The sequence below is a fragment of the Miniopterus schreibersii genome, assembly GCF_964146895.1.
Source record: "Miniopterus schreibersii genome assembly, chromosome: 11".
NCBI classification, from domain to species: domain Eukaryota; kingdom Metazoa; phylum Chordata; class Mammalia; order Chiroptera; family Miniopteridae; genus Miniopterus; species Miniopterus schreibersii.
Genome location: NC_138111.1, coordinates 1,428,368 through 1,453,294, shown reverse-complemented (window position 1 = coordinate 1,453,294; position 24,927 = coordinate 1,428,368). Strand labels below are relative to the sequence as shown.

The 24,927-nt window shown below is 58.9% G+C and overlaps 1 protein-coding gene across 2 annotated transcripts; it reads right to left on the bottom strand.

Moving 5' to 3' along the window:
* Positions 1–619: 619 nt before the first annotated feature.
* On the bottom strand, positions 620–24,890 carry LRRC8A (leucine rich repeat containing 8 VRAC subunit A). 2 transcript variants are annotated; one of them, XM_081151841.1, is made up of 4 exons: positions 24,781–24,890; positions 21,519–21,625; positions 7,703–9,867; positions 620–2,434 (listed from the first exon to the last, which is right to left on the bottom strand). In XM_081151841.1, exons 3-4 carry the CDS (start codon positions 9,857–9,859, stop codon positions 2,159–2,161), a joined length of 2,433 nt encoding a protein of 810 aa, XP_081007967.1. In that variant the 5' UTR covers positions 9,860–9,867; positions 21,519–21,625; positions 24,781–24,890; the 3' UTR covers positions 620–2,158. The 2 variants fall into 2 exon arrangements, with proteins under 2 accessions (XP_081007967.1, XP_081007968.1); XM_081151842.1 differs by lacking the exons at positions 21,519–21,625; positions 24,781–24,890 and adding an exon at positions 15,494–15,576.
* Positions 24,891–24,927: the final 37 nt, after the last annotated feature.

Below are 24,927 nucleotides of genomic sequence, written 5' to 3'. Positions count from 1 at the left end.
CATCATGAGTGAGCCTCCAAACAATGCCCAAGGCTGCCAATACCATCCTTTTACAAACGCAGAAACAGAGGCCCCCACATCAGGACAGCAGGTCTAGAGTCTGAGGGCAACTCTGCCTACCTCCCTGAGCCTCTGCCCTTGACCCCAGCACCTTCAGCAGACCCCCAGAGGGGCTGGGAGCAGGTCAAACCCTCCCAGGGTCACTTTACTCCCACCTCTGCAGAGCCCTGGGGACTGGCTGTTGGAATCTTGAGAACCTTTGAGAGCAGAGGAAGTTCCCATTGTACAGATAGGGATATGGAGGCCCTGGAGGGAAAGGGTCTGCCAGCTTCATGCAGGGATGACCGAGCTGGGACACAGACCTGAGACCACTGGCTCCCATTCCAGGGCCCTCCCCTCGCTCTCCCTCCCCAGCAAAGCTCCCAAGGGGAGGGGAGGGCACCACAGGCGACTGAGGCGACTTAGAATGGGCAGGCTGTGGAATCCCCGGCCGGGCTCACACCTGACAGATGACAGGTGCTCTGTCCAGCTCAGGTCCACGTGGGGGAGAGGAGCAGCCCAGTACACGGCCACTCAGAGCTGAGGGAAGGGTCCCCCACGACACGGACAACCCCAGAGGCTGCTTTCTGTTACAGGTTTATTTGATACTTGAACGAGCCTCACGCTCAGACCCGCATGGAAAGGATCGCTTCGTGTTGGAGGCTAGTGTGCGTTACTTCTGAGGGTGACACCCAAAGACACGACGCAGAGAACACACATGGACAGACAGACATGACTGCTGAGACGAGAGACGCTAAAATGTGCCTTAGTGTCCAAGTGGCTGATCTGGGGTGGGGACCCTTCTAGGAGGGGACCCTGGTGACTGACCTAAAGGGAGGCGGCTCCTCACTGCCAGGCGCCCGGGACGGAAACTGGAACCCAAACCTGGGGAGCCTGCTCTTCCAGGGGCGGCCTCCCCCCGCGGCCCCGCCTGGCGGTCTGTCTGAAGGACCAGGTGGGGCCCCGGCTGACGCAGCAGCTGGGTAGTAGTGGCACTGGGCACGTGACACGTGAGGTGGGAGAGCGGAGTCCGGGCGAGGTAGCTCCTCGCGGCTCCTTAACACTGTGACAGGGATGGGGAGGAGGGAGCACCGTTCTTTCCTGCTGGGGGATTAGCCAACCCGAGTCTCCTCCCATCTCGGCAGCTCTGGAACATTCCTTTTGGCCAACAGCCACAGCAATGGGCGCCTGCCAAGGCTCACGGAGGAGCAGGAAAAGACATTGAAAACAAAACAAAAAAGTCCCCACCCGAGGGGAGGAGAGGAACAGACAGAACTCTGGACCAAGGTCACAGTGGATTCGGAAGACCCCGGGGGAGGGAACACAACTCAGAGTCTAGGCTCTGTGCCTGCCCTGAGACTCCAGCTCACTGGCCTTTAGTGTCTTTTTTTTTTTTTTTTTTTTTAAGTTTTTTCTTTTTAATACCCAAACCCTCAATTTTCAAAGCTTAAAAAATTTTTTTACTTAAAAAAAAAAAAAAAAATCTAAAACAGATGAGGCAAGCCCCAGACCCGGCCTTCCCTCCGGTGGCCTGCTCTCCCACGGACTGCACCGCCAGAGCTTGGCCCGGTACCGTGGGGGCGCCCGGCCCACAGCTGGCTCACCCCGGGCCACTCTGCTGAGTCTGGGTGGGCACTAAATGCTGGTGGCATTGCCACAAAAGGAAAAGCAAAACAGCCCACCCTTCCTTAGACACCCCCACCTGAGCGGAACTTTCTTGGGAATGTGCCAGTTATCTGGGAGGGGGGGAGAAATAAATACCAGGAGCTCAGGAGACGCCCCTGGACCTCTGGCATCGGCTCAGCCTCCGGGGCAGAGATGGCCTCCAGGGAGGCCCTGATTGTCCAAACACTGCACTCTGATTCAGATTATAGGTCTCTGATCTCCCCAGCAGGCACCTGCCCTGGGGGAGTGAGTCTCAGAGGGAGAAAAGGGGCCAGCCCCTCAGGTACTGTCCTGTCACCCGGGCCCAGCTCACGTCCAACCCCAGGCTGCTGCCCTGGCCGAGGGGCTGGGCCGGCTGTCCTGGGGTTTCGGGGTTTCTGGGTCCCTGGGCCGGAGGACCTCCGGTGGTCCCACTGCCAGCCACAGCGGGCGGCCCTGCGCTCCCGGCCGCGGCTCAAGCCTGCTCCTTGTCGGCCCTCCACAGCCGCTCCTTCACCTCGGGGGGCAGCGTGTTGAACAGGTCCTCCTCCACCACCAGGCCGCTGCGCTTGAGCAGCGGGCACTCGCCCAGCTCCACGGGCAGGCACTCCAGCCGGTTGCCCCGCAGCTCGATCTGGGCGAGGTTGGTGAGCTCGCCCACCCGCGAGGGCAGCGACTGCAGCACGTTGTTGCCCAGGTGCAGGGCCCGCAGCTTCCGGCACTGGAAGAGCTCTGGGGGCAGCGCCTCAATCTAGGGCAGAAAGGGCGGGAGGTGAGGTGAGGTGGGCAAAGCTCAGGCCTGAGGGCTTCTGGGCCAAACGCTTCCCTTCCCTTCCCCCCTCCTGGGCACTGGCACCTTCTCTGAGGTCCATTTCGGCCCCCCCGGGTGGTGCCAGCACCAGTACCATCTGGGCCAAAGTCTGGCTCGCTCCCACCTCCTCCAGGAAGACTCCCATGACCTCCTAGGTAACCTACAGCACCCATGTGCCCCCAACAGCCCTGCTCTCTCGATGGTGGAACTGCTTGGTCACCCGTCACCCCAAGACTGTGAGCTCTGAGAAGGCAGGACCGGGTCCACCTAGTTCCCCAGTCTCCCAGCACCTGGCACCCTAAGAAGCTATGGTGCTAGCCAGCTACTGTCAACTCTACCCCTCCTCCACCGCCCAGGGCTCACCACGGGTCAGGCGGTTGGTCCTGTCTGGCTTAAGGACAGTTCACGAGAGGAGAGCGGCACACGGAGAAAACCTGCACCCTTACGTGTTGCTGAGAACGGAGAGAGCCCACCAGTAGGAGTGAGAATCCCTTTGGGGCCTCGGCTTCCTCATCTCAAGTCGTACGCTGCTTGTGAGTGTATGCAGCCCAGGAGTGGCCGTTCAGAGTCCCCTTTCTGACTTGGCAAAATTAGAGTAATGGGCAACTCCTACTTGCTTACCACACAGGCCGCCTCTGAGCACTCAGACCACTCACTAACCCTTTTAGTCCTCGGAACTACCTGTAAATATTCTGTAAACACTCTTCCCATTTCACAGACGGGGTGACCAAGGCCCTAGAGAAGCTAACTTGCCCAGCTGTTCACAGCTGGAAAGTGGAGCCAAGATCTGAACCTGGTTCAATAGCCCAGGCCCTGCTGCGTCTGCAATGCTGGTAGAAAGGGGAGCACTCGACACACACACACACACACACACACACACACACACACACACACACACACACACACGCCGCCTGGGAAAAGCCACAGTCCCTGCTCCCTCCTTGCCCCTCTGCAAGTGTCAGCTATAAACCTGAGTTCTCACCAATCCAACCTGTCCCAAAATGACCTACGTCAGATGTGACCTACGTCAGATGTGATGGGCAGGAGGGACCCTGCCAGCGCTGACACTGCTCTGTCACTGTGCCCAGTATCCTGCCAAGGAGGCCAAGGCTTGGACAGTGAAACGCATGCAAAGCTGCGGGGCCAGAAGGGCCAGCCGGCGCCCTCTCACTCAGCCCCTCTGCCGTTCCTCTCCGTGAATACTGCGGGGAATACCGTGCTCACTCGGCAGCGCAGCCCTGGGCAGGCCTTTCCCTGCCCGGGCGGGATAAAGGGTTGGGCTGGGAGTGCCGCTGGGCTGGGATCGTCTGTGGCAGAGGACCTGTGGGCAGACGGGGACCTCCACCTAGGAGGCTCTTGCTCGCTCCGGCCATTTCTGGAGGACACTCATCCCAGGCGGGGGCCTTGTCCTGCCCAGTGGGAGAATCAGCGTGGCTGTGGCTGGGCAGAGGCCACGCTGAGGGACACTGTGACTGTTTTTTTTTATAAATATACTTTTATTGATTTCAGAGAGAGGAAAGGAGAGAGACAGAAACATCAATGAGAGTGGCACTGATGGGCTGCCTCCTGCACACCCCCTACTGGGGATCGAGCCCGCAACCGGGCCTGTGCCCTGACCCGGGATTGAACCGTGATTTCCCCAACCACTGAGCCGTGCAGGCTGGGCGACTGTGGCTATTTTAAAGGAATCTCCTCATGTGGGGGCTTCTGAAACGGCCACTGCTGTGTCCAGTGGTCAGGAATGGGGCAGAGGAGGCTCCAGGTATGAAGGTGAGGGGGCAGATGGGACATGCGCTCCAGCCGAACTGAGGGGCCAGAGTTTCCCAGAAACCTGACTCCCCCCACATGGCCCTTGTGATGACAGAGACAGTGGTCAGAGGAGCAGCAAAGGCCCTGGCGGACAGTGGCAGGGCTGGGGTTCACATGCAGAGCTCCCCCTGAAACCTCCCCAGGACACTCCCTGCCCCAGCTAGGGTGGTCTCTCCAGAGAAACAGAAGGTGACTTCAGGGGCTTAGTGCCCACCACGGCCACACCTGTCCTTTGCACCTGTCCTTCCCCAGATGTTGCTTGTCCCCAGTCCCGCTGTCCCACCTCCTTGGGGACCTCAGTGGGTCCCCATCAGCACTGAAGTGGCCCCCAGTCTATCTGATCTTTGAAACAGACAACCTCCCAGGAGCCTCTGGGCTGCTCCATCATTCCAACCTCCCTGCAAATACCTGGGAAGATGCCACCTCCCCTCAGCCCACCGTGGTCCAGCTTCTGCCCTCTCCGCCCTGGAAACCCTCTGGCCAAAGTCACCAACTGTGACCCCCGATCCACTGGACCTGAACCCATTCTCCTTCCACCTGACTCCCCATGCGCCACGAGCCCACACTCCTGCCTGGCCTTGCTCTTCTGCTATCTATGCCGAAGGCTCCAGCAGACTCCCTTCCTTCCCCGAGCCCTGGGGTGAGGACACCTTGAGCTTCAGGCTGACTCAACATGGCCTCTTGGACGTCCCAGGGCCCCAGACACCCAACACGGGACATACGATCTCCTCTCTGAAAACCTGTGCCTCCTCCTGTGTCCTGTCTCAGTGACCATCCACCCACCCAGCAGCCAGGTGAGAAACCTCCAGCAGCCCCAGACTGCTCCTCCCCCTCCAACCCAGCCCACACCCTGTGGGTTCTACCCCCAAAGTCTCCGGGAACCCTGTCTCCCCCCAGCCGGCAGGTGTGGCCCTCCCCTGCTGCTGCACATGGTTTCTATGGGCTCCTTACTGCTCACCTTGCCCCCCCCCCCCAACGCTGCAGCAACAGCAAGACCACGCTCTACGCTGCGAGCCAGTGGGCTCCTCTGTTCACTCAACCAGCCAGGGTTCTGTGAACTTGTGAACTGAAGGGACAGAGCCAAGGTCCTTGCCCTGAGGGTTTATGGCCCCGTTAGAGGAATGGGCCTGAAATGAACGAAGACTGAAGATTCATCACTGAGAGCGAAGGGGAAGAAGGGATGCTCCTCCGCCGGGTGCACAGCCTGGCCGCTGCCCTCAGGGCAAGTCCAAATTCCAGGGGCGGCTCCCTGCTCCTCCCACTTCCATTACCCCGGGACAGAACCCTAGGCTCCTTCCTTCTCCGCTGGCTACCTCCTCAGGCTGCCGGGCCAGGTGGAAGGGGCTTCCTCCGGGAGCCCCCCAACCCTGCGTTAGTCTCGGTGGAGGCCACTCTGCTCCCAGGAGCCTCGAGCCCAAAGGTAGCTTTTGTCACTGTGCCAACTGTCTTTCCCCACCAGACAGTGAGCTCGATGGCCGCCCGTGGGCCCTGTTTGTCCCCACACCCCACGCCGCACTCCATGCCAAGAGTGCTCAAAAACCATTTGCCAAGTCAACGAACGAATGGACAAATGAATGGCTGCCTTGTGGAGGTGCCGCTTGGTTAGCAGTCAGGGGCCTGAGCTGGGCCACACCCACCCCTGACGCCCTGCCTTCCTGCCTGCAGGCCACAGAGGCCACGAGGAACCTCCAGGCTCCCGAGGAAGAAGAAGGGCTCCAGCCTAAGAGGAGGAGCCCGACTAGGACTGCCCCGCCAGGAGCTCTTTTCCCTATAAGGCCTCTGGCGTTCAGGGCGTTCAGGGCGGGGACAGGACATGATGAAGCGGGCCGTAAGCAGCACATCAGAGGGGCTCCTCCCTGGGGACAGCCTGCCTGCCACCAACTCCCTTCCTGAGGGGTGGCCTCAGCCAAAGGACATGACCTAACAGGCACACTGGGGGTGAGCAGCTGGGGTGGGGGACAGGATGGGGAGCCAGGCTAGATGCCGGCAGCTCCCTCTGCCTGGTAGGAGGGCCCGTCGAGCCCTGGGGCCCGCACAGCTCCCTGAAAAAAGCAGGTATTCCAAAGGGCCGTGGGCTGACCATGTCCAACCAAACCCCAGGGGCAACCTGGCCCAACGCTGCGTTCTGGGGGAACCACCTGGTCCCCCCACATATTAAAGGGGCTGGGTGTTTGGTGGTCTCCAGACTCGGCTTCTCCGCAGGAGTCCCGTTTTCCTGCTCAGCGATTCTGTCCCGGGCTCTGGGGCAGACCCTCCCAGGTGTCCCTAGCTCATTCTCACAGGTACACCCACAGCCCTACTTCAGGGGAGGGGAACAGGGTGTGTCACCACCTCTGAAACATGGAGATGTCGGTTTGCAGTCACAGGGGCTCAGGGAGGGGGAAGGGTCTTCTGAGCAGCGCGTCCCTTCCCGGGCAGGGGCACCTCCAGCTGCTAGGACACCAGGGATGCAGGGAACACCACTGGGCACAGGGCTGACACACAGCCAGTGCTTTCTGACCAACTGGGCTGCTCTGCGCCACTGCCTTTGATGGAGACGCAGGGGTGGTGGCCGAATTGGCCCCTCTGGGTGTCCCAGCCCTTGGCCACGGAACTCTATTACCACCCACCTCACTACGAGTCTCCACCCTGAAAGTAGGGACCCAGACGACCTGTCCTTTCCATGGTCACCCTCCCTGCAGGTCAGGTCCCCAGGAAGGTTGGGTAGGGGGAGGTCCCCTTGGGGGCTGTGGCTCTGCTTCTTTGGCAGAGGCCTGACCACAAAGCCACAGGAGCACCTGCCCTCAACCCCACCCACCTGCCTCTGTGGAGGGGCCTCGGGTGCGGTGCTTCCCAGGCCAGGCAAGGGACTGGTGCACAGGGGCCACCGCATAGGGACAGCCAACCGTCTCCAGGGTGTGGCCCCCCACACTTCCAGCCCCAAACGGTTTATAGTTTCCTCTTTGGAGAGGCAGGTGGTGACAAGTCAGCCCCAACCAAGCCCAACTCCACCCCCCCCACCCCCACCCACATGCAGAGGGGAGAAGGGGTGAGAGCAGTGTGCTAAGAGTGTGGAGACGGTTTGGCTTCCCTTCTCGGGCAGCAGCCACCACATAGTTCCTGTTCCTGGTGGACCCATACTGGCGCTTCAGCTCCAAATCTGGTCTGGGAAAAGGGGTAGAAAATGCCACTAGATCCAGGCTATGTCCTGCCTCCCACAACCCAATCCTGAGAGAGAGAGAGAGAGAGAGAGAGAGACAGAGAGAGAGAGAACAAGAACCACAGGCCTCGGGTCTCCTGTCCCTGCACATCCTGCCTACAAGGAACCCGCACGAGGGCACCCAGGGGACAGACCTTGCCCGACCCCACCATCCCTCTCGCCCGCCAGCCCGCGAGCGGAGCCAGGGCTGGGCCACTCACCCGGTTGGCCGTGATGGCCAGGTTCTGGAGGTTCTGCAGGAGGCCGATGTCGGCGGGGAGGAAGGTCAGGTTGTTGTGGCTGAGGTCCAGGTAGCGCAGCTTGCGGCAGTAGAAGAGCTGGGGCGGGATCTTCTCGATCTTGTTGCGGTTCAGGTAGAGGCGCTCGAGGTTGGTGAGGTTGCCGATCTGTATGGGGATGTAGGCGATGTGGTTGTACCAGAGCTTCAGGCAGGTGAGGCGGTGCAGGTGCTGGAAGCTGATGATCTCCTCGATGGTCTTGAGGTTGTTGTCCTTGAGGTCGATCTCCTGCAGGTTGTGGAGGCTGAAGATGGAGTGGGGGATGCGCTCCAGGTCGCAGCGGATCAGCTCCAGCTCGGTCAGGTTCACCATCTTCTTGAGGCTGTTGAGGACGATGAGCTTGGTGCCCTCGTTGTTGATGGACAGCTTCTGCAGGTGCACGCCCACGTCCGTCACCACCTGCGGCAGCTTGCTCAGGTTGCTCTTGAGCCGCAGCACCTTGAGGCGCTTGAGCTCGCGCAGCCCGTCGATGACGATGTAGCGGTTGTTCTCGGCGCTCAGGTTGCCCGTCAGGTGCAGCTCCTCCAGCGTCTTCAGGCTGTAGATCCACAGCGGGATCTCCTTGATGTCCGTGAACTTGATGTGCAGCGCCCGCAGGTTCTCGCGCAGAAAGGCCAGGGCGGGCGCCTCGATCTTGGCGGCCGTGTGGTACAGCCACAGCTCCTTGAGGCCCGTGAGCTGGGCGATGCTGGGAGGGATGGTCACGTCCGGGATCAGCTCCAGCTTCAGCACCTCCAGCTCCACCAGGTCGAACACGGTGTCGGGGATGCCGCTGAGCATGAACAGGTGCAGCTCCAGCTTGTCCTGTGCATTCTTGGTGAGCCGCTGCCGCAGCTTGTCCAGCGTCCACTCGTTGTTGAGGTTCAGCTGGCGCAGCTTGTTCTCACTGACCTCCGACAGGAAGACGGCGAAGCGCTTGGAGTAGAGCGGGTCGTACTGGTCGATGAGGTGCAGCATGAAGGCGAAGTCGTTCTTGACGTCGGGGATGTCGCTGTAGCTGCTCTCCTCGCGGATGGACTCGAACGAGTACTTCTTGAGGGAGCGGCGCAGCATCCACCACAGCGTGTACATGCAGATGAGGCCGTAGAAGATGACCAGGCTGATGTAGAAGGACGCCAGGATCTTGAAGAGCGTGGCCAGCGGGTGGGCGCAGCGGTAGGTGCGGTAGCCCGTCAGGCTCTCGATGTCCACGGTGCAGTCCACGTCGAACTGGATGCAGTGCACGTAGTAGACGGTGTAGCAGATGATGAGGACGAACTTGATGACCTTGATGATGGTCTGCCGCATGTAGAGCCGGTACACGATGTCGCCCTCCTCCACGTGGGTCCGGAACTTCTTCACCTTCTCGAACAGCGCCTTGGCCTGCTCCCCCTCCTTCTTGTCCAGCACGCCCGTCTCCGAGCGGTCCACGATGCCCTGCTCGATGCGGGACTTGGTCCGCTGCAGCATGGGCACGGTGGCCTCCACGTCCTCGCTGACCGTCGACGACTTCTTGTCCATGGAGCCGTTCATCTTGCTGAAGGTCGGCTTGGGGTCGCTCTCCTCGACCACCGTCTCCGACAGGGCCCGCGTGGTCCAGGGCGAGTCGAAGCACTTGAGCAGGATGGACACGAAGTGCTCCAGCTTGGAGCTGGTGCGCGGGAACTTGAACCAGAAGTTGCTGCAGGCCAGGAAGATCAGCGTGTGCAGCAGCACCAGGTAGGGGAAGTACTTGGCGAACCAGTGCAGGCGGTTCTCGTAGCACACGGCGTCCACGTAGTTGTACTGGTGCCGGTCCAGGTCGTACTTGATGCCCGTGGGGCCCGTGTCCGGGGTCGGCGGGACCGTGGAGTTGGGGTAGGCGGGCTCGGGGGCGGGCGCGGCCCATCCCCGGAAGGAGTCGTTGCAGGAGTCCCTGGTGACCCACTTACAGGGCAGGCAGATCATCTTGTCCTGGGTGACCTGCAGCGTGCCCCCGAAGACGGCGATCATCAGCATGACGATGGAGATGTAGTCGGTGAACACGTCCCACCACGGCTTCAGGATCCGGTACGCCGGCTGCGTGTCCGCAAAGTAGCGGAGCTCCGTCACTGGAATCATGGTTCAGCCTGAAAGGGACCCACAGGAGGGCGTTACTGCAGGGTGGCCTGGCTTTCTGGGACCCAGGTCTCGGGAAGGGGACAATGGATCCATTGTCCAAAGCCACCTCGAGTCTGGACAGGAGTCAGAGACCTGCCACTTGCAGGGCAGCCCACGGAGCAGCCTTTTTCCAGACACCACGTGGTCACTGAGAAGCTGCCCGGGGGGGGGGGGGCGGTAGGCGGCCTCCCCATTTCACAGACAGGAAGACTGAGCACTGAGATCAGGGCCCGCGCTGACAGGCAGCTAATTCGGCCTCACAGGAGCCCCCTGCATTCCAGCAAGAGCATCTGGGTACATCCAGCTGGACCCCACCCTCCTACTGACTGGGCTGACTGGAGGGGCTCGTGAAAACCGCCAGTTCCCTCCAGGACCAGCTGCCACGACGCTGCACCAGTGATCTGAAGAGATTTCTGCAAAGTGTGAGGAAAAACAGATGTAGAAGAGGGGCCTTTATATGAACTCACTTTTGTGAACCCAACAGGGAGGTGTGGACGCCCCTGCGTGTGCAGGTAGTTACGTCCACACAGGATTCGGGGAGCACCAGAGAACACACACAGCAGCGTAACGACGGGCTCCTGAGGGAGGGGACAAGAGAGCAAGACCGTCTCCGCCGAGCAGGGTGACATGATCGTGAATAAGCACTTATGGGGAGTTATTTCTGGCTCTGCCCGTCATGTGTGTATAAAGAAAGTAAAAGTGGCAGCAGCAGCAGGTTCTCTCCCCGAGGAGTCCAGTTCCGCGGGTCTTGGGTGAAGCCGGGAACCTGATTTTTTTCCCGCATGGCGTTGGTGACACTAACGACGGCCCAAGTTCGGGAAATGCTACGTTAGAAGCCACACCGAGGAAATCCAGCCAGTGACAAACAGGAGCTGTGCAGCAAGACAAACGTGTGTGGGAATCTCACCCGGGGCCCTCCGCCAGGACGCATGCTTCCCGTGACGGGCCCGTAGGACGGCCGGGGTGAGGGAGGTACCTGGCGCTCAAGGAGAATGGCTGGGGAAGACACACAGCCCGGGGACAGGGATGAAACCCCCCGGAAAAACACCACCCAGGGCTACCCACAGGTAGCCTTTCAATGAGGAATGACCTTCTGGTCCTTTCTGCGTATACTTTAAAAAATAAAATTGTGATTTCACTTTACACCCTATTTTCTAATCTAGACTTTAAAGGAAGGTTTTCAAACCCGCGTTTTGACAAATGGGTCTGTTTCTCTTGGGAGAGGAACAAGGGAGCCCAGGTAATGGGACTGAGCCGCCTTATTTTGATAACTGCTAATACAAATAATGACGGCGGCGATGGATGCTTCATAAACAGGGCCTCCCTGCGACCTTGCCGTCCTGCCCTTCCAGGGCATGTTGGGATGGGTGGGGAGGACAGGAGGAAAGAACGGGGGCACTGAGACGGATGTGTGCCAGGCACTGAGCCAGCCCTGACCACGGGGCCCTCTTACGGAACCTCTGCGATGCCCGAACGCAGGGCCTACCTTCGGCCCCATTCCACAGGTGAGGGAACTAGGCCCGAGAGGCAGAGTCACCGCCCAACATCATTCCTATAAACTGAGGGCAGAGCCGAGACTAAGCCCCAGCACATCTGTCCACCTCCTTGCTTGGGTCCTTACCACTGCTCGGCCTTCTCTCCACCTGCCCAGAGGCCCCACAAAGCAGCGGTGCCAAGACTGAGCGCAGGAGGGCAGCCACCCCACTCGCCGGGGCTCCCAGAGACCAGGTCACTACAGGGCCAGCGGACACCAGCACTGCCCTGGGTGGGTGGCTCCATCCAGGGGTCAGCCCCCCCGATGAGGCCAAGAGGCACAGGCCCGGGGGAGTGCTCGCCACAGGAAGGCCCAGGCCCTCTAATGACCAGCTGGCTCATCGAGCCACCCACTCCTGGGGAAGTGGCACTCCAGGGAGGGCCTGCTGAATCAAGCAGCGGCCCCACCCGAGACACCCAGACACTCGTCCCTCCCTTCCTGCTCCCCAAGTCCACAGCCAGGGGGACACCCAATGACTGGGGACAGGAGAGAGGAGGAACCAAGAGGAGAAGGCCTGAGGGCCACGGCAGCCTGCCCTGGAGAATCCAAAGTGACGGACCACGGCAGGATGTCCGGGGTGGGGGTGGAGGCAGCTATGACCAGGCAGGATGTGGTCGCAACCTTTTCAAGGGGCAAGGGCGTGTTGGGAGCCTCGCAGTGAGGAGGTGCCTCTGGGCTGCGATCTGAGCTCTGCAAGCTGCCGTCCTGCCCTGGCTCGCAGGTGGGAACGTTCACAGCGCCCTTTCCAGGTGAGGGAGCTCGAGGCTCAGGCAGGGAACGGTCCAGTCCGTGCTGTCCCTGCAGGTCTGGCTCTTACCCCCGGCCCCACCCTCCAACCTGGTCTTGAAGCACTTCCTGAGCTCAGCTTAGCTGTTGGCTCAGTGACCCAGGTGTGTCCCCTGCTGCAGGGGCCCCTGGGCCCAGTGCGATGTGTGGGGAGGGGCGGGAGGGACAAGGCAGGCCCGATACCACCCAGATGCTGGGCCGTGCGGGAGGGTGCTGGGCCGCAGCGGAGATGGGTGCCCGCGTCGCGCTGGGCCTGGGTGAGCTTCAGGCAAGGGGGCCACGGGCAGCTCCTCACTGGCCTGCAGCCCCGGGTCAGCACCAACACCCACGCAGGGCACCCCACAGGGCTGCTGGGAGAGGCCCCCAATCTCATCTTTTTCTTTTAATCCTCACTCAAGGATATTTGTTCCAGAGAGAGGGAGGGAGAGGGAGAGAGGGAAGGAGGAAAGGAGGGAGGGAGGGAGACAGAAACATCGATGTGAGAGACTCATCAATTGGTTGCCTCCCCCACTCGCCCTGACCAGGGCCGGGGATCGAGCCTGCAACTGAGGTACGTGCCCTTGGCTGGAATCGAACCCGGGACCCTTCAGTCCTCAGGCCAATGTCTCACCACTGAGCCAAACTGGCCAGGGCCACAATCCCATCTTTACAGGGCTTAGTCCAGGGAGGGGTGGCACTCAGCGCTGGCTGGAGCCAATCCCCTCAACCTTCCCGCCACCTGGGAGAAGATCGGAGGCTCCTTGGGGACAGGAGCCTTCAGCACGCAGTAGGTGCTCAATACATTCAGAGGGTCTCAGAGCAGCCCTGAGAGCGGGGTAGGGCGAGAGTGGGTGTGACAGGGAGGGGCAGCCTCAGTTTCAGCTCCACCAGGGCTGCAGGGCTGCAGGGCAGAGGGAGGAAGCAGCCCAACCAGAGGGCCCTGGGGAAGGCGATGGATCCCCCCCAGGAGCTCCAGTGCAGCCACCACCCCAGGAGCCAATGACTCAAGGTGACTAAACGCCTGAACACCGCAGGCAGAGCTGCTCCCCATTCCCAGGCCGACAGTGGGGGGAGGGCCTAGCCTGGAGCTTCACAAGCCGGGGACGTGCACATTGCTTTGGGGCCCTTTTTTCCCCTCAAACTTTTTTATTGTAGTAAAGTACATAAAACATAAAATTTACCATTTTAACCATTTTTAGGTGTATAGTTCAGTGGCATTAAGCGCATTCACATAAACTGTCCCCACAACACACTAACTCCCATCCTCTCCCAGCCCCAGCCCCTGGCACCCACCATTCCACTCTCCGTTTCTATCCATCTGACAGCTCCAGGGACCTCGTATCAGTGGAATAGCACAATATTTGTCCTTCTGTGCCTGGCTTACTTCACGCAACATAATATCCCCAGGTCCATCTACACTGTAGCAGGTACCAGACTTTCCTTCCTTTTTAGACTGAGTAATATTCCTCATGCCCGTTTTACAGATAGGGAAACTGAGGCTCAGGGAGAGAAGCGACTTGCCAGCTTCACGTGCCTGTAAGTGACAAAGGACACCTTCACACCCAGGGGGCCATTCGGATGGAGCAGACCCCACCTGACAGCTGCCCCTGGGGCACAATGGGTGTCAGGAGAGCATGGAAGGGAAGGGGGCCGATTTGGGGGAGCAGGGACCCTTTCTTCTAGTTATGGAAAGGCCTTTTCAGAAAGGTTCCTGCAGACAGTGCCTTCACCCCCTCCCAGTGCTTAGCCCTCCAGAGCCAGCACTGCCTCCGGGCAGGTGTGGAAAGGGCTTCTCTGCCAGGCCTATTTCTCTGTCTGGAAGGGAGCAGAGAATCCGTCACAGATGTGCCCATATTTCGTAAAAGGCGGTCAAGGTACCAAGGGGCGTGTGATCACAGAATAAATACAGAATTCCTAGAAATACAAGACCATTGGGCCCTGCCCGGTGGCTCAGCTGGGGGGGGGTGTTGTTCCACACACCGAAAGGTGTCGAGTTCAATCCCCAGCCAGGGCACATGCCCGGCTGTGCGTTCGAGCCCCGGTTGGGAGGCAATGGATCGACGTTTCTCTCGTATATCTATGTTTCTCTCTCACTTCCTCTCTCTAAAATCAATTTTAAAAAATCCTTGAGTGAAGATTAAATAAAGAAAAAAGAAAAAGACAATCAATTGGAGACAAAATGGCCAAATATGTGAAGAGACAATTCAAAGGGGAAAAAAATGCAAGTGGAAATTAATGTATGAAGTAACTCTTAATCTCATTACTAATCAGGAAATGCAACCCGGCGGCTCACTCCCCTGCGGCTGGCAACAATGTTGCATTCCTAGGCCTGGCAACAATGTTGCATTCCTAGGCCCTGAGTTAGGGCTGAGTTAGGGCAAAGTTAAGGCGCAGGGCTGCAACCCCCAGGGCCCCCCGAGGGCATGAGAGTCCACGCACATGTGAAGCCCCGGACCCGGCGCCTACCCTGCCTACCCTGTTCCTAACGGCAAAACTCCAGCGGCAAGCTAGACACCACCAAGGGGAGGAAGGACAAACTGCTCTAATCTACAACTGAACAGGAAAGCAAAGGAAGTGAACGAACTCTAGCCACGTGGACAGACAGACCTAAAAAACAAGCTACAGACTGATACACACATCACATAAGGTTTTCCATAATACATGCATCCACGCATATGAAGGTATAAAACATGCACGGCGGGCCCCAAAATCAAGGCGATCATTTCACTCAGCGGGAGGAAACAGGCCTGGGAGAGACTTCAGCTGTGCCTGAGATGATTCGAGAGAATCTGAAGCAATTATGGCAGAAACTAAGTCCTGGATATAAAACGATTTTCTTTAGTTTTATACTTTTCTGTGCACTTAAACTAGTTCATACAAAATTTACCGGAACAATCATCCTGCCTGGCTCCCCTCTGGTCCTCACACCTGCACCTGTGGTCTCTGAGGAACTGCCCCCTGCCCTGCCCCCAGGGAGAGGTGGAAGTGGGTGTGGTGCAGCCAGGCCCCTCCCACGTGCCCCCCCCACAGGTGGGGAGAAGGGGGCTCAGGTTCCTGCAGCAGGGCCGGAGCACCCCTACTCCCGGAGTCAGATAAGCACCCCAGAGGCCCCCATCCCCTGCTTGGTGGCGGGCAGATCCCAGAGAGTGCAAGGAACAGGGCTTTGGAGTTGGGGAGACACAAGTTCAAACCCGGCTCTACCAGGAAACAATTCCATGACCACAGGCAAATTATTTAAAAACAGAGTTGCTGAGCCTCTGTTCTTGCAACTTTAAAATAATAATAATGCTGCCTACCTCAGAGATCTGTATACAGCGACCCAAAAGATGTCCAAGTGGTATTAAGCAATTTTTTAAAAAGTGCTGACAAGTATAAAAATTGATGAGCAGTGAAAGAAGCCAGTCACAGAAGGACAAAGACTGCACAACTCCACCGATACGAGTCCCTAGAGCTGTCAGGTCCATAGAGACAGAAGGGATGGTGGTGCCGGGGGCGGAAGGCAGACGAGTTCCAGAGACGGGTGGTGGCGAGGGCCACAGGATGGGAATGTAACTTAATGGTACCGGGCTGTGCACCTAAAAATGGTTAAGACAGTAAATTTTATGTTATGTGTGTTTCACCACACACATAGAAAACCTAGGGAAAACAGTAGGATCCCATTCTTGTTTTTAAAGAACGGTATCAATAACAAAGGTACTACCGGTCTGGAAAGATCGGGAGGGGGCAGCTGAGATCTCGCTTCCCGGCACTGCCGTCCGTTTTGTTTCAAATAAACTCTTACAAAAATTCCAAAAAGGAAACGGAAACTCTAGAAAGCTGTACAGAGAACTAACTGTACGTGGTTCAATCGGCGGCCGGGCGAGAACGTGGAGGGCTGCTACATCACACATTCCTCTATTACTTAAACTCGGGACTTTTATAAGTAGGAGAAAATACTTGGGAAAAAGCCCACAGGCCTTCCTCACTCGCTGTGTAGTTGCTGAGGCTCGCCAAAGAGTTTACGAAAATTACCTGCCACCGACTAGGTTAGGAAAAGGATCGGCCCTACCCAGGCAGCCAGCACCCAACAGGGCGCAGTCCTCACCCCAGGGAAGCGGTGTCCCAGGGTGGGTGAGCTCAGGGCCATGGCTTTTCCTCTCTGAGCCTCAGTTTCCTCGACTGTAAAAGGGGACTATTATAGTTCCTGCCTCAGAGACCTATTGTGAGAACTACAAACAAGAGGATGCATATTGTGTCAGCCCAAAGTCTGGCACAGAGGCAGGCACGCTAGGGTGACGACACCCAGTGACCACACCCAGCTGCCACGCCAGGAAACCTCCCCAGAACTCAGTGGGGAGACACTCAGGTGAGGGCTAAGCTGAAAGCACAAATACCCACAGGCCAGGCCAGGCCCTTAGAGGCCCCTGGGACCACCCCCTGGGGGTCAAGCCTGGTTCCAGCTGTTGATCTCCTCCTGGAACTTCTTACAGAAGGAAAACCAGTCAGAGGAATGGTGCGCTGCCCCTCAGTCCCTGCTGCCCCTCAGTCCCAGCTGCCCCTCAGTCCCTGCTGCCCCTCAGTCCCTGAGCAAGACCACCCAGCAAGCTCCAGCCCCCCCCCCCCCAGCCCGCAAGATTTGGCTTTCACACCTAAGAGGTGGCAGCAGGCCGGGTAAACAGGGCACAGAGAGCCTTTTGTTCAAGCCCAAGCAGAGAGGCTGGGAAAACTTCCCAGGAAGGAGGGAAAGGGGGAGGCTGTCCCTCTGACACTCTCCCAGGGAAGGGGGCAGGGCCATTTCCAAGAGGCCCCAGGGAGACACTGGGTCACTGGCCTTATCCCAGGAGGGCTCGGAGCCTGTGAATCTGCTCTTTGGTCAGGGCCCCCAGGCCTCCTCTGGTCCCAGAGCCAGGAGGGAGGAGGTGACCCTGTCATGTGGTGCACATAGCCCCCACCCACCCAGGCACAGGGCACTGCCCTCCAGGCCCCCACACCCAGCTGGAGTGAGTCAGCGGCTGTGGGCTGGGGGTGCTGCCTGGCTTGGCACTCTCCAAGCAGAGAAAGGCACACCCTCGTTTCCCCAGGAAAGGAAAAGGGGAGACAGTCTGGGCCAGAAGGGGGAAGGGAACAAGTTTCCGTTCCAAACTGCTCTGGCATCTGGGCTGGGCCTCCCAAACAGGCCGGTCCTCCCGCAGATTTGCAGGGCAAGGCCTGCCTTAGGGGTAAAAGGTGACAGGTAAGGGACACCCACCTCGGACTCTCCCACTGTGAGCAGGAGGCCAACTGGAGGTTAGGGCTTTCCCTACCCTCCCACCCCCTGGGCTGGCATTAGAGCAGCTGGTTACGGACAATTGTACCCAGCACTTCCTGTGCCTCAGCTCCCAACCTCCACGCAAACCAATAGGGTGGCTCCAGTGTTTGGCCTCAGGAAAGTGACTTTGCCCACCAGGACTCTGGTTTCCTCATCTGTAAACTGGGTGGATGTGTCCACTCCCTGCAGGGTGGTGACGACTACAGGAGGCACAGAAACTTCCAGCCCAGTGCCTGCCATGGCAAGACTCTGTAATGTCAGCTGCTGTTATTACTATGGTGAGTTTCATCAGTCCCTTTATGGGTCTGAAGTATGAGGCGCAGAGAGGGTAAGTGATCGGCCCAAGGACGCAAAGCTAGATGATGGGACAGGTCACCCCAGATCTGACTTTCCATTGTGCCAATCCTCCTCAAAGGCAAGCTGGTATCCCCAGGCCCTTGGAGATCTTCCCTGGACAAGAACCCCTTTCCTGAGGGGGCATGGAAACAAGGTCTCTGCAGGGACCCAGCAGGCCATGCTCACGCGCTTCCTCTCTCAGGTACAGCTTTAAGGAAACCCTGGAAGGGAGCCCGGCTCTGGGTCTGGGCCCAGAAGCTAGGTGTTGGGTGTGGGCCCGTGGGGGCAGAGAGGCCTTAGAGGCAGGTCTTGATCTGCTATGAATACCAGCACCCAGCTGGGTGGCTCAGTTGGTTGGAGTGTTGTCATATACACCAAAAAGGTTGTGGGTTTAAAAAATGCCCTCAGGTGAGGACAGAAAACACACAACAAAAACCAGCAGCGCCTTCTGGACAGGTTACAAAATGTAGGCAGGGGCACCCAAGGGGGGCTGCAAATGCACCCTCTGCTGAGATCCCAGGGGACTGGAACTGAGGGGGCCTGTCGGGCGAGATGCCCATTGCCGGGCTCTCTGAGCTGCAGGGGGCGGCACCAGCTGGGAGATGCCGCCCGCCCAGTGCACCTGTCCACAACCCGGCTGTCTGAGGGTGTCAGCCTGGCAGCGGAGCCTGAGAGTGTGCAGGTGGCCCTTGAGGGCTGTGGAATTTTACAGCCACTTTTACCTGGTGGAGCTACCCCAGGCATGAGGCTACACTAGCTGTCTGTTTAATTTCGAGGCTTTAAGCCCTCAAGAGATGTTTAAATGTAGCACTCGCTCTGAGATGCAGTAGAGACACAGGGAGAGACAGCAGGGATGTCTGTGGTTGGGAGTGAAGGCTATTCTAAAGACACCAGCCCCACACATCCTTGAGGTGAGAAGGTTATATGTCTCCCGCCCCCAAACACACACACTGGGAGGTCACTAGGCCCCCGGTCCTGAGGGGCTCAGCGCCTCCCACACCAAGGGCATCAGTTCCAGCACCAGAGTGGGACCAGGGCTAAGAAAGTGGCCCTGGTCAGTGTTTCCCGGCATGGCCTGCAGACCACCGGCCTCCTGACCGCCTGGGAAGCTCCTTCCCAGTGCAGATTCCTGGGCCCAGTCCCCAGGCCCTGACTGCTGTCTGTGATGGTGGCCCAGGGAAGCGGCATTTTCAACAAGCTCCCAGGACACTCTGAAGTCACCGCCCCCCCCTCCCCCAACCCAGCCTGAGAACCTAGAGAAAAAGAAAAGTGGTGGGTAAAAGCACAGGCTGCCGGCAAACAGGTTCGAGTCCTGGCTTTGCCACTAAGGCAACTTTGGGGAAGAGCCCTTGTCTCTCCATGTCTTGGTCTCCTTGCCTGTAAAACGGTGACACTACCTCACACGGTGGCTGTGGCAGATAAGATGCAAATGTATGTAATGACCTAGCAGGGTGCCTAGTGGCCACTGAGGATGAACACAGGACCAGGGGCCCTGCTGCTGGAAGGAGGGAGGGGGCAGAGAAGCCAACTCTAGGCCAGCGGCCCGAGACCTGCCAGGTGAGGAAGACTTCCCGGGCACAGATCCCCTCCTGGGCACTTCCCAGGAGGATATCCTCCCAACCCATTCTCCTGGTTCCACGAAACCAGGCTGCCAGGCCCAAAGTACCCCCTGCTGACACCCGGCCTGAGGTCTTTGTGCCCCAACAGAGCATCTTCAGACCCAGGCCACAGGGCGGCCCCTCCACCTTTGTGCCTACTCACCCTCAAGGCTCACACCTGACAGAAGCACTGCATGGGGATAGAGACCGAGGTTTCTGCTAGGAGCTGCCAGGGTAAACTGAGTCAGGGCCAGACTCAGGCAAGCACAACAATTCATGTGTGTCCCCTCAACCTCCCAACCGGCCCCCGTCTCAGGCAGACAAGAAGGCCAAACCTCTGGCTGGCTCATGGCATTCCCTCCCCACTGAGCGGCCCCTGGCACGAAGGAGGGATTCTGATTTCAGATAAGTAGGACCTGCTGCTTCCTGCTCATGGTGGCCAGAGACTCCAGCTGAGGCCTCCCTCTCTGCAGGACAGGGTTCCTCAAAACCAACAGGAAACTCCCACAGGACAGGGCCCAGATTTGCTCACCTCGTCTCAATAAACAGGAGAGTCAACAAAATCATGCACCAGGCATTCCCCACCCACCTCTGCTGCTGCGACCACCTCTGCTGCTGCGAAGGCCCCGACACACTGCTCAAAACCTCCACGTGGGGAGGGAAAGGAGCACTGGGGGTGGGGGAGCCGGAGCGTCCGGATGTTCCGACAGGATACATGCTCAGATCTCCCCTTGCCTGGGAGAGGGGCCCAGGAGCAACCATGTGGAACAAGAGCAAGCTGTAAACAGCAGCTGTAATAAGACATGATTTTGGATAAATAAGCAAATAGTAGTAATGTGGGAGAATATCCCCTCCCCGTGCTCCTCTGGGGAGAGGGGTCACGGGAGACTTCCACTTTCTGTACAACATCAAAACCAAGACGTTATAAAAACGTAGTGAACATGCAGCTATGTTGGTAACAACAAAGTAACAATGATAACAACAAAAATATTATTTCTTTTAAAATCCAGGCTAAGGAGGGCCAGTCCTTCCTTAACAAAGAGCCGAGGTGGGAAGAGAATGCAGGGAGGCCTCGGGCACGGAGCAAAGGACCCTGGCCCAGGACCCCAGGATCAGGTTCCAGTCCCATGTCCCTACCTTCCTTCCGGATGAGTTTGGGTAAATTGCTTCCTCCCTCCCAGCCTCAGTTTCCTCATCTGTAAATAGGATGAAGGGCCTCTGCTCCTGGGCTTCCCCAAGTGACCAAAAAAGATCATTGGTTAAGGGTGTGTTTTCCAGATTATAATGCAGTCTGTACACACCCCGCTATGACAGGGGACATGTTCTGGGACACGCTCAGCTAAGTGCCTGTCCCAGTATCAACACACTTAATATTCAAAATACCCTAAAGGGAGGTAAGGCACTGATATTATCCCCTTTCTACTGACGAGGAAACGGAGGCCCACAGAGCAATAGTGACTGGTCCACAGTCACTTGAGGGAACATGAGACAGCTGAACTCACACCCAGGTCTGACTACAAGGTGCTGGTCCTAACCAGTGCTTTCTCCTGCCTTTGGGAACTGTTTTCCAAAGCACAGGTCACGGAACCCCAGTCCCCAAAGAGGTCCATCCCCATGGTCAAGTGAGTGTGGGGAAACACAACTTGCTAGCTCCCTCTCCGAGACTCATCATGCTCTCAGTGCATTCAAGGCTCTGAGAAGTCCTGTAGCAAGGTCAGGAAGTTGTTGTTCCCAACTGTGACCAACACCAAGAAACTGGTGTTCCCAGGAACACACCTTGGGAAATGTGGTCCTGAGACCGTATCTACAAGCCAGACTGACAAGCTCTGGGCTGAGGGGGGAAAAACAGAGGTTGGCAGTGAAATTCAACATTGGTATTTGAAGGGTACAGCAACCATGAACCACTCAGCTGGCCACTGAGTCGGGAGGAGCAGGGAGAATTCTGCCTTCTGCCACCTCTGCCCCAGATGCCCTGGACCTACAGTGAGAGGAGCAAAGGACTGCAGAGACGGAGGAGATACTACCCTTTGCTCCCCAGGCTGGGGAAGGCACCCGAGCCGAGGCTGTGGCTGGCCCAGAGGGAGAGGGGCCCGTCCTTACCTGGGGGCCGGCTCTGCTATCTGCGTGCTGGCCGTCGGTGCTGAGGCTGGCCCACTTCTGTCTGGGCAGGGTCCTGGCATTTCTTTCGCTCCATGGAAGCTGCCTCCCTACGAGGAAGCAAGAGCTACTGTCAGCAGGGATGTGTGTGACTATTAGGGTTACCTGCTGTGCTGCCAACATTTTCCAAGGCCTGCTTGGTGCCAGGCTCTCAGCTGGGCTCTGGGGTGACAAAAGGGAATCAGACAGTCTACTGGGGAGATGCCAAGTAAACAGTTACAAGTGGTTCTTGAGAGCCCAGGGCTCAGCTGCAGGGCACCCAGACACTATGGGGACATAGAGGAAACACTAGACCCACACTGATGGGGTCCAGGAAGGCTCCCTGGAAAAGGTGCTGAGTTGACTGCTGAGGAAGAGGAGGAGCTGGAGAAAGAGCTTCCAGGCAGAAGGAACAGCACGTGTTTGCCTGGAGGGGAGAGAATGTGGCATCTAGAGAATGCTAAGTGGGTCAACCTGGCTAGATCCAGGGCTGGGGGTGGGACGTGGAGAGAGGCGAGCTGTTGCGAGGTGAGCCAAATCCAGGAAAAGACGAGTCCTCAGCCCAGACACGTGATTTTGACTCAAACACAAAACCCAACCATTACCTGTTAGTCAAGGAAGCATTTAGTGAGCATCTACTACACGCCAGCACCCTGCTCAGAAACATTCATAAAAGTGAACAAGTCAGCAGGGTGGGGACAGAAGTGTCCTCGGACTACAACAGGAGCAGGAGAAGCATCTACATCAGCGGGAGCTGCGCGGGGCCCAGCCATCAGGGAGGCCAAAGAACAAGCAGGACTTAGCAGGAAGGAGGGGGCGGAGTGGGGTGGGGGGAGGAGTGCAGGCAGGCAAAGGAACTTGGACCGTTCGAGGAGGGACTGGGAGCCTGTTAAGCGTTTATGCCAAGGAGCAGTTACCACACCTACACGGTGCGAGGCACTGCGCTGGGAGGAGAAGCAGAGGACGGCCTCCAGGCTCACGGGGAGACAACCACCCGCAATCCCACACAGGGTGATGGCAACTGGGCAGAAAAGCACTCAATAGAGAAGCACTAGGCAGAAGCCACAGGGGCCACCTAAGCTGGCCTCTACTCCCGCCTCAGCAAGGATGGGGATACCCACCAGGCAGTCTAGTCACCTGCCTGTGAAGGGTCCAGGACCAGAACTCCGGCCTCTGGATTTCCTGTAACTGATTCTTCTCTGCCTTCCTCTTCTAGGAAATACAGTGACCCACCCCTACATATCCACCCAGAGCCAATGCCTTTCCTCTGGGCTGCCTCTGTGACATTTCTATTAATAAGCTGCAGCAATGTTTTCCTGTCCTGTCTGCCTCTCTTCTGAGACTGCAGCTCAGAGGAGACCAGAACTCTGCTTTCCCAGCACCGCTCCTGGGCCAGGCCAGGCTCTTACTAAAGGACAGCTGAGTGAATGAATGAAGGAGTCAGGGATGGAGAGAAAGTGTGCTGGGCTCTAGGGTGCCACGTCCATCCCACCTGACTCCTCACCAGGTCTTAGACCATTTGCCTGTGCCTTGGTGTCCCCACCCAGTGTCACCTCCACTATCAGGAGGAGGAATCAGGAATTGGGCTGATTCTTTCCTTCCAACTCCTACCGGCGAGGTGCAGGCCAGGCCAGGCAGCAACCCAATGCCCAGCCACGGCCCCAAGTTCTGACCTACTGGGGTAAACCTCAGGAGCCCCACTGTCCAGCAAGGCCACTCCAAGGCTGCAGAGGAAACCGCTTCCTCGTGGGTGTGTCCAAGGGATGGAACACAAAAGCATCTGGTTGAGTTCCAGGGCAGAGTCACAGACATTTCTTGAGCCTCTGCTCTGTCCCACAGCCCCTAGAAGGCAGAGGGGCACCAGGCCCAACGCCAAACTATCTCTAATACTGGAGAGACAAGGGAAGTGGAGGGTCATGTCATTTACGCCCCAGCATCTCTCCAGAAGCCAGTCCTCCAGCACACGTCGCCTGCCCCTGCCTCCCCTGGTGAGCCTGGGGAAGACTTGACCTTCACAAAGGCAACGCCAGTGTGAATGAGCCACGGGCACTGCCCAGTCCCTCTGAGCAAACTCCCACTCCTCCAACCTCCTACACAGGAAGCGGTGCCAACAGCCAACCTCCCCGTTCTGCCTCCAGTCTGTCTGTCTGCCAGTCTGTCTGCTCCGAGGGCAGTATACAGTTTGGCAGGATAGTTACAGGGAGAGGCCCTTGGGAGGCCTTCAGGTCCTCCAAACCCTTCCTCCACAATGCAGGCCCAAATCCCCTTTTCCTCTTCCTCACACCTCATCCTCAAAAAGGCTTCCTGGGGCAGGGTGGGGAAGAGGTAGGTCAGCGCAATGTGGTCACCAAGGGAAAGCCCCACCCTTTCGGCCAAGTCCCTACCAGGAGGAGGCCGCCAGACACCCCCGACCATCTCTCCCCCTTTCCAAAAAAGGCAGCAGTTGCATCAGCTGGGACCAGCCCAGTCCTGGTTCATTCCAGCCCGGACCATGGGGAAGGAAAGCAGTCAAGCAAAGGAGCAGAATCATCCTGAGCCACAAGCACCCGGGGCCGCGCGCCTGCCGCCCGGGCCGACTCCCCAGCTCGTCCACAGCGGCCCGGCCCGGCCCGGGCCCATCTGCCCTTCAGGCCCGTCTGTCTGCACGCGCAGGACGGGGGCAGGCTCCCGGGAACCTCCGCCCAGCAGGCCCCGAGCGCCTGGCCAGCGACCCTGCCCCCCGGTCGGGACACGGTTCCCGCCGGATGGAGAGGAGGGAGGGGCCCACGGGGGAAAAGGAGGGGTCGGGAGCCCGGGAGCAGGGAGCAGGGGGGGAACCTCTGAACACGAACGGGAGCTGGCAAGGCGGGAGCGCAGCCGCGGAACCTCTAGGAAGGGGGCAGCGTGCGTGTGGAGGGGCGAGGATCTGGGGGGACCCGGGGGACGGCCAGGGGACGCGGGGAAGCCGAGGCGGAAACTCCGAGTCTGCGGCGCGCAGGGCGGCGCGGGGTGCCTGGGAGGGGGGCTCGCGCGCCGCGGCGCCGGGGAGAGGGCACGGCCCCTGAGCCCGAACGATGGGGGAGCCGGGCGCGGGCGGAGCTGACCCGCCGCGGGGGCCCCGGGCAGCCCGCCCGGCGCGCGGAGCCCGAGCTGCGGACGCCCGGAGCCGGGCATCTGGCCGGGGGCGTGGAGCGGGGGGTTCTGAGAGGTGACAGCTCGCGCCCCCTTGCCCGCCCCCCCCACTCACCTGGGCCCGCCGCGCCCGGCCGCCCAGCAGGCAGCCCCGGGGCCCCCGCCGCTCAGTCCCGCCGCTGGCCGCCGGGCCCCTCCGGCGCCTCCTTTTGTTTGTCCCTCACTGCACCACTCAGCCTCCTCCGCCCCGGAAGTGACGTCA

Excerpts from the sequence above, each read along its gene's own strand:
- LRRC8A (XM_081151841.1), bottom strand. The coding sequence starts at position 9,859 with ATGATTCCAGTGACGGAGCTCCGCTACTTTGCGGACACGCAGCCGGCG. Across the intron at positions 2,435-7,702 it reads TGGCCATCACGGCCAACCGG|ATTGAGGCGCTGCCCCCAGA; the intron begins GTGAGTGGCCCA and ends TTTCTGCCCTAG.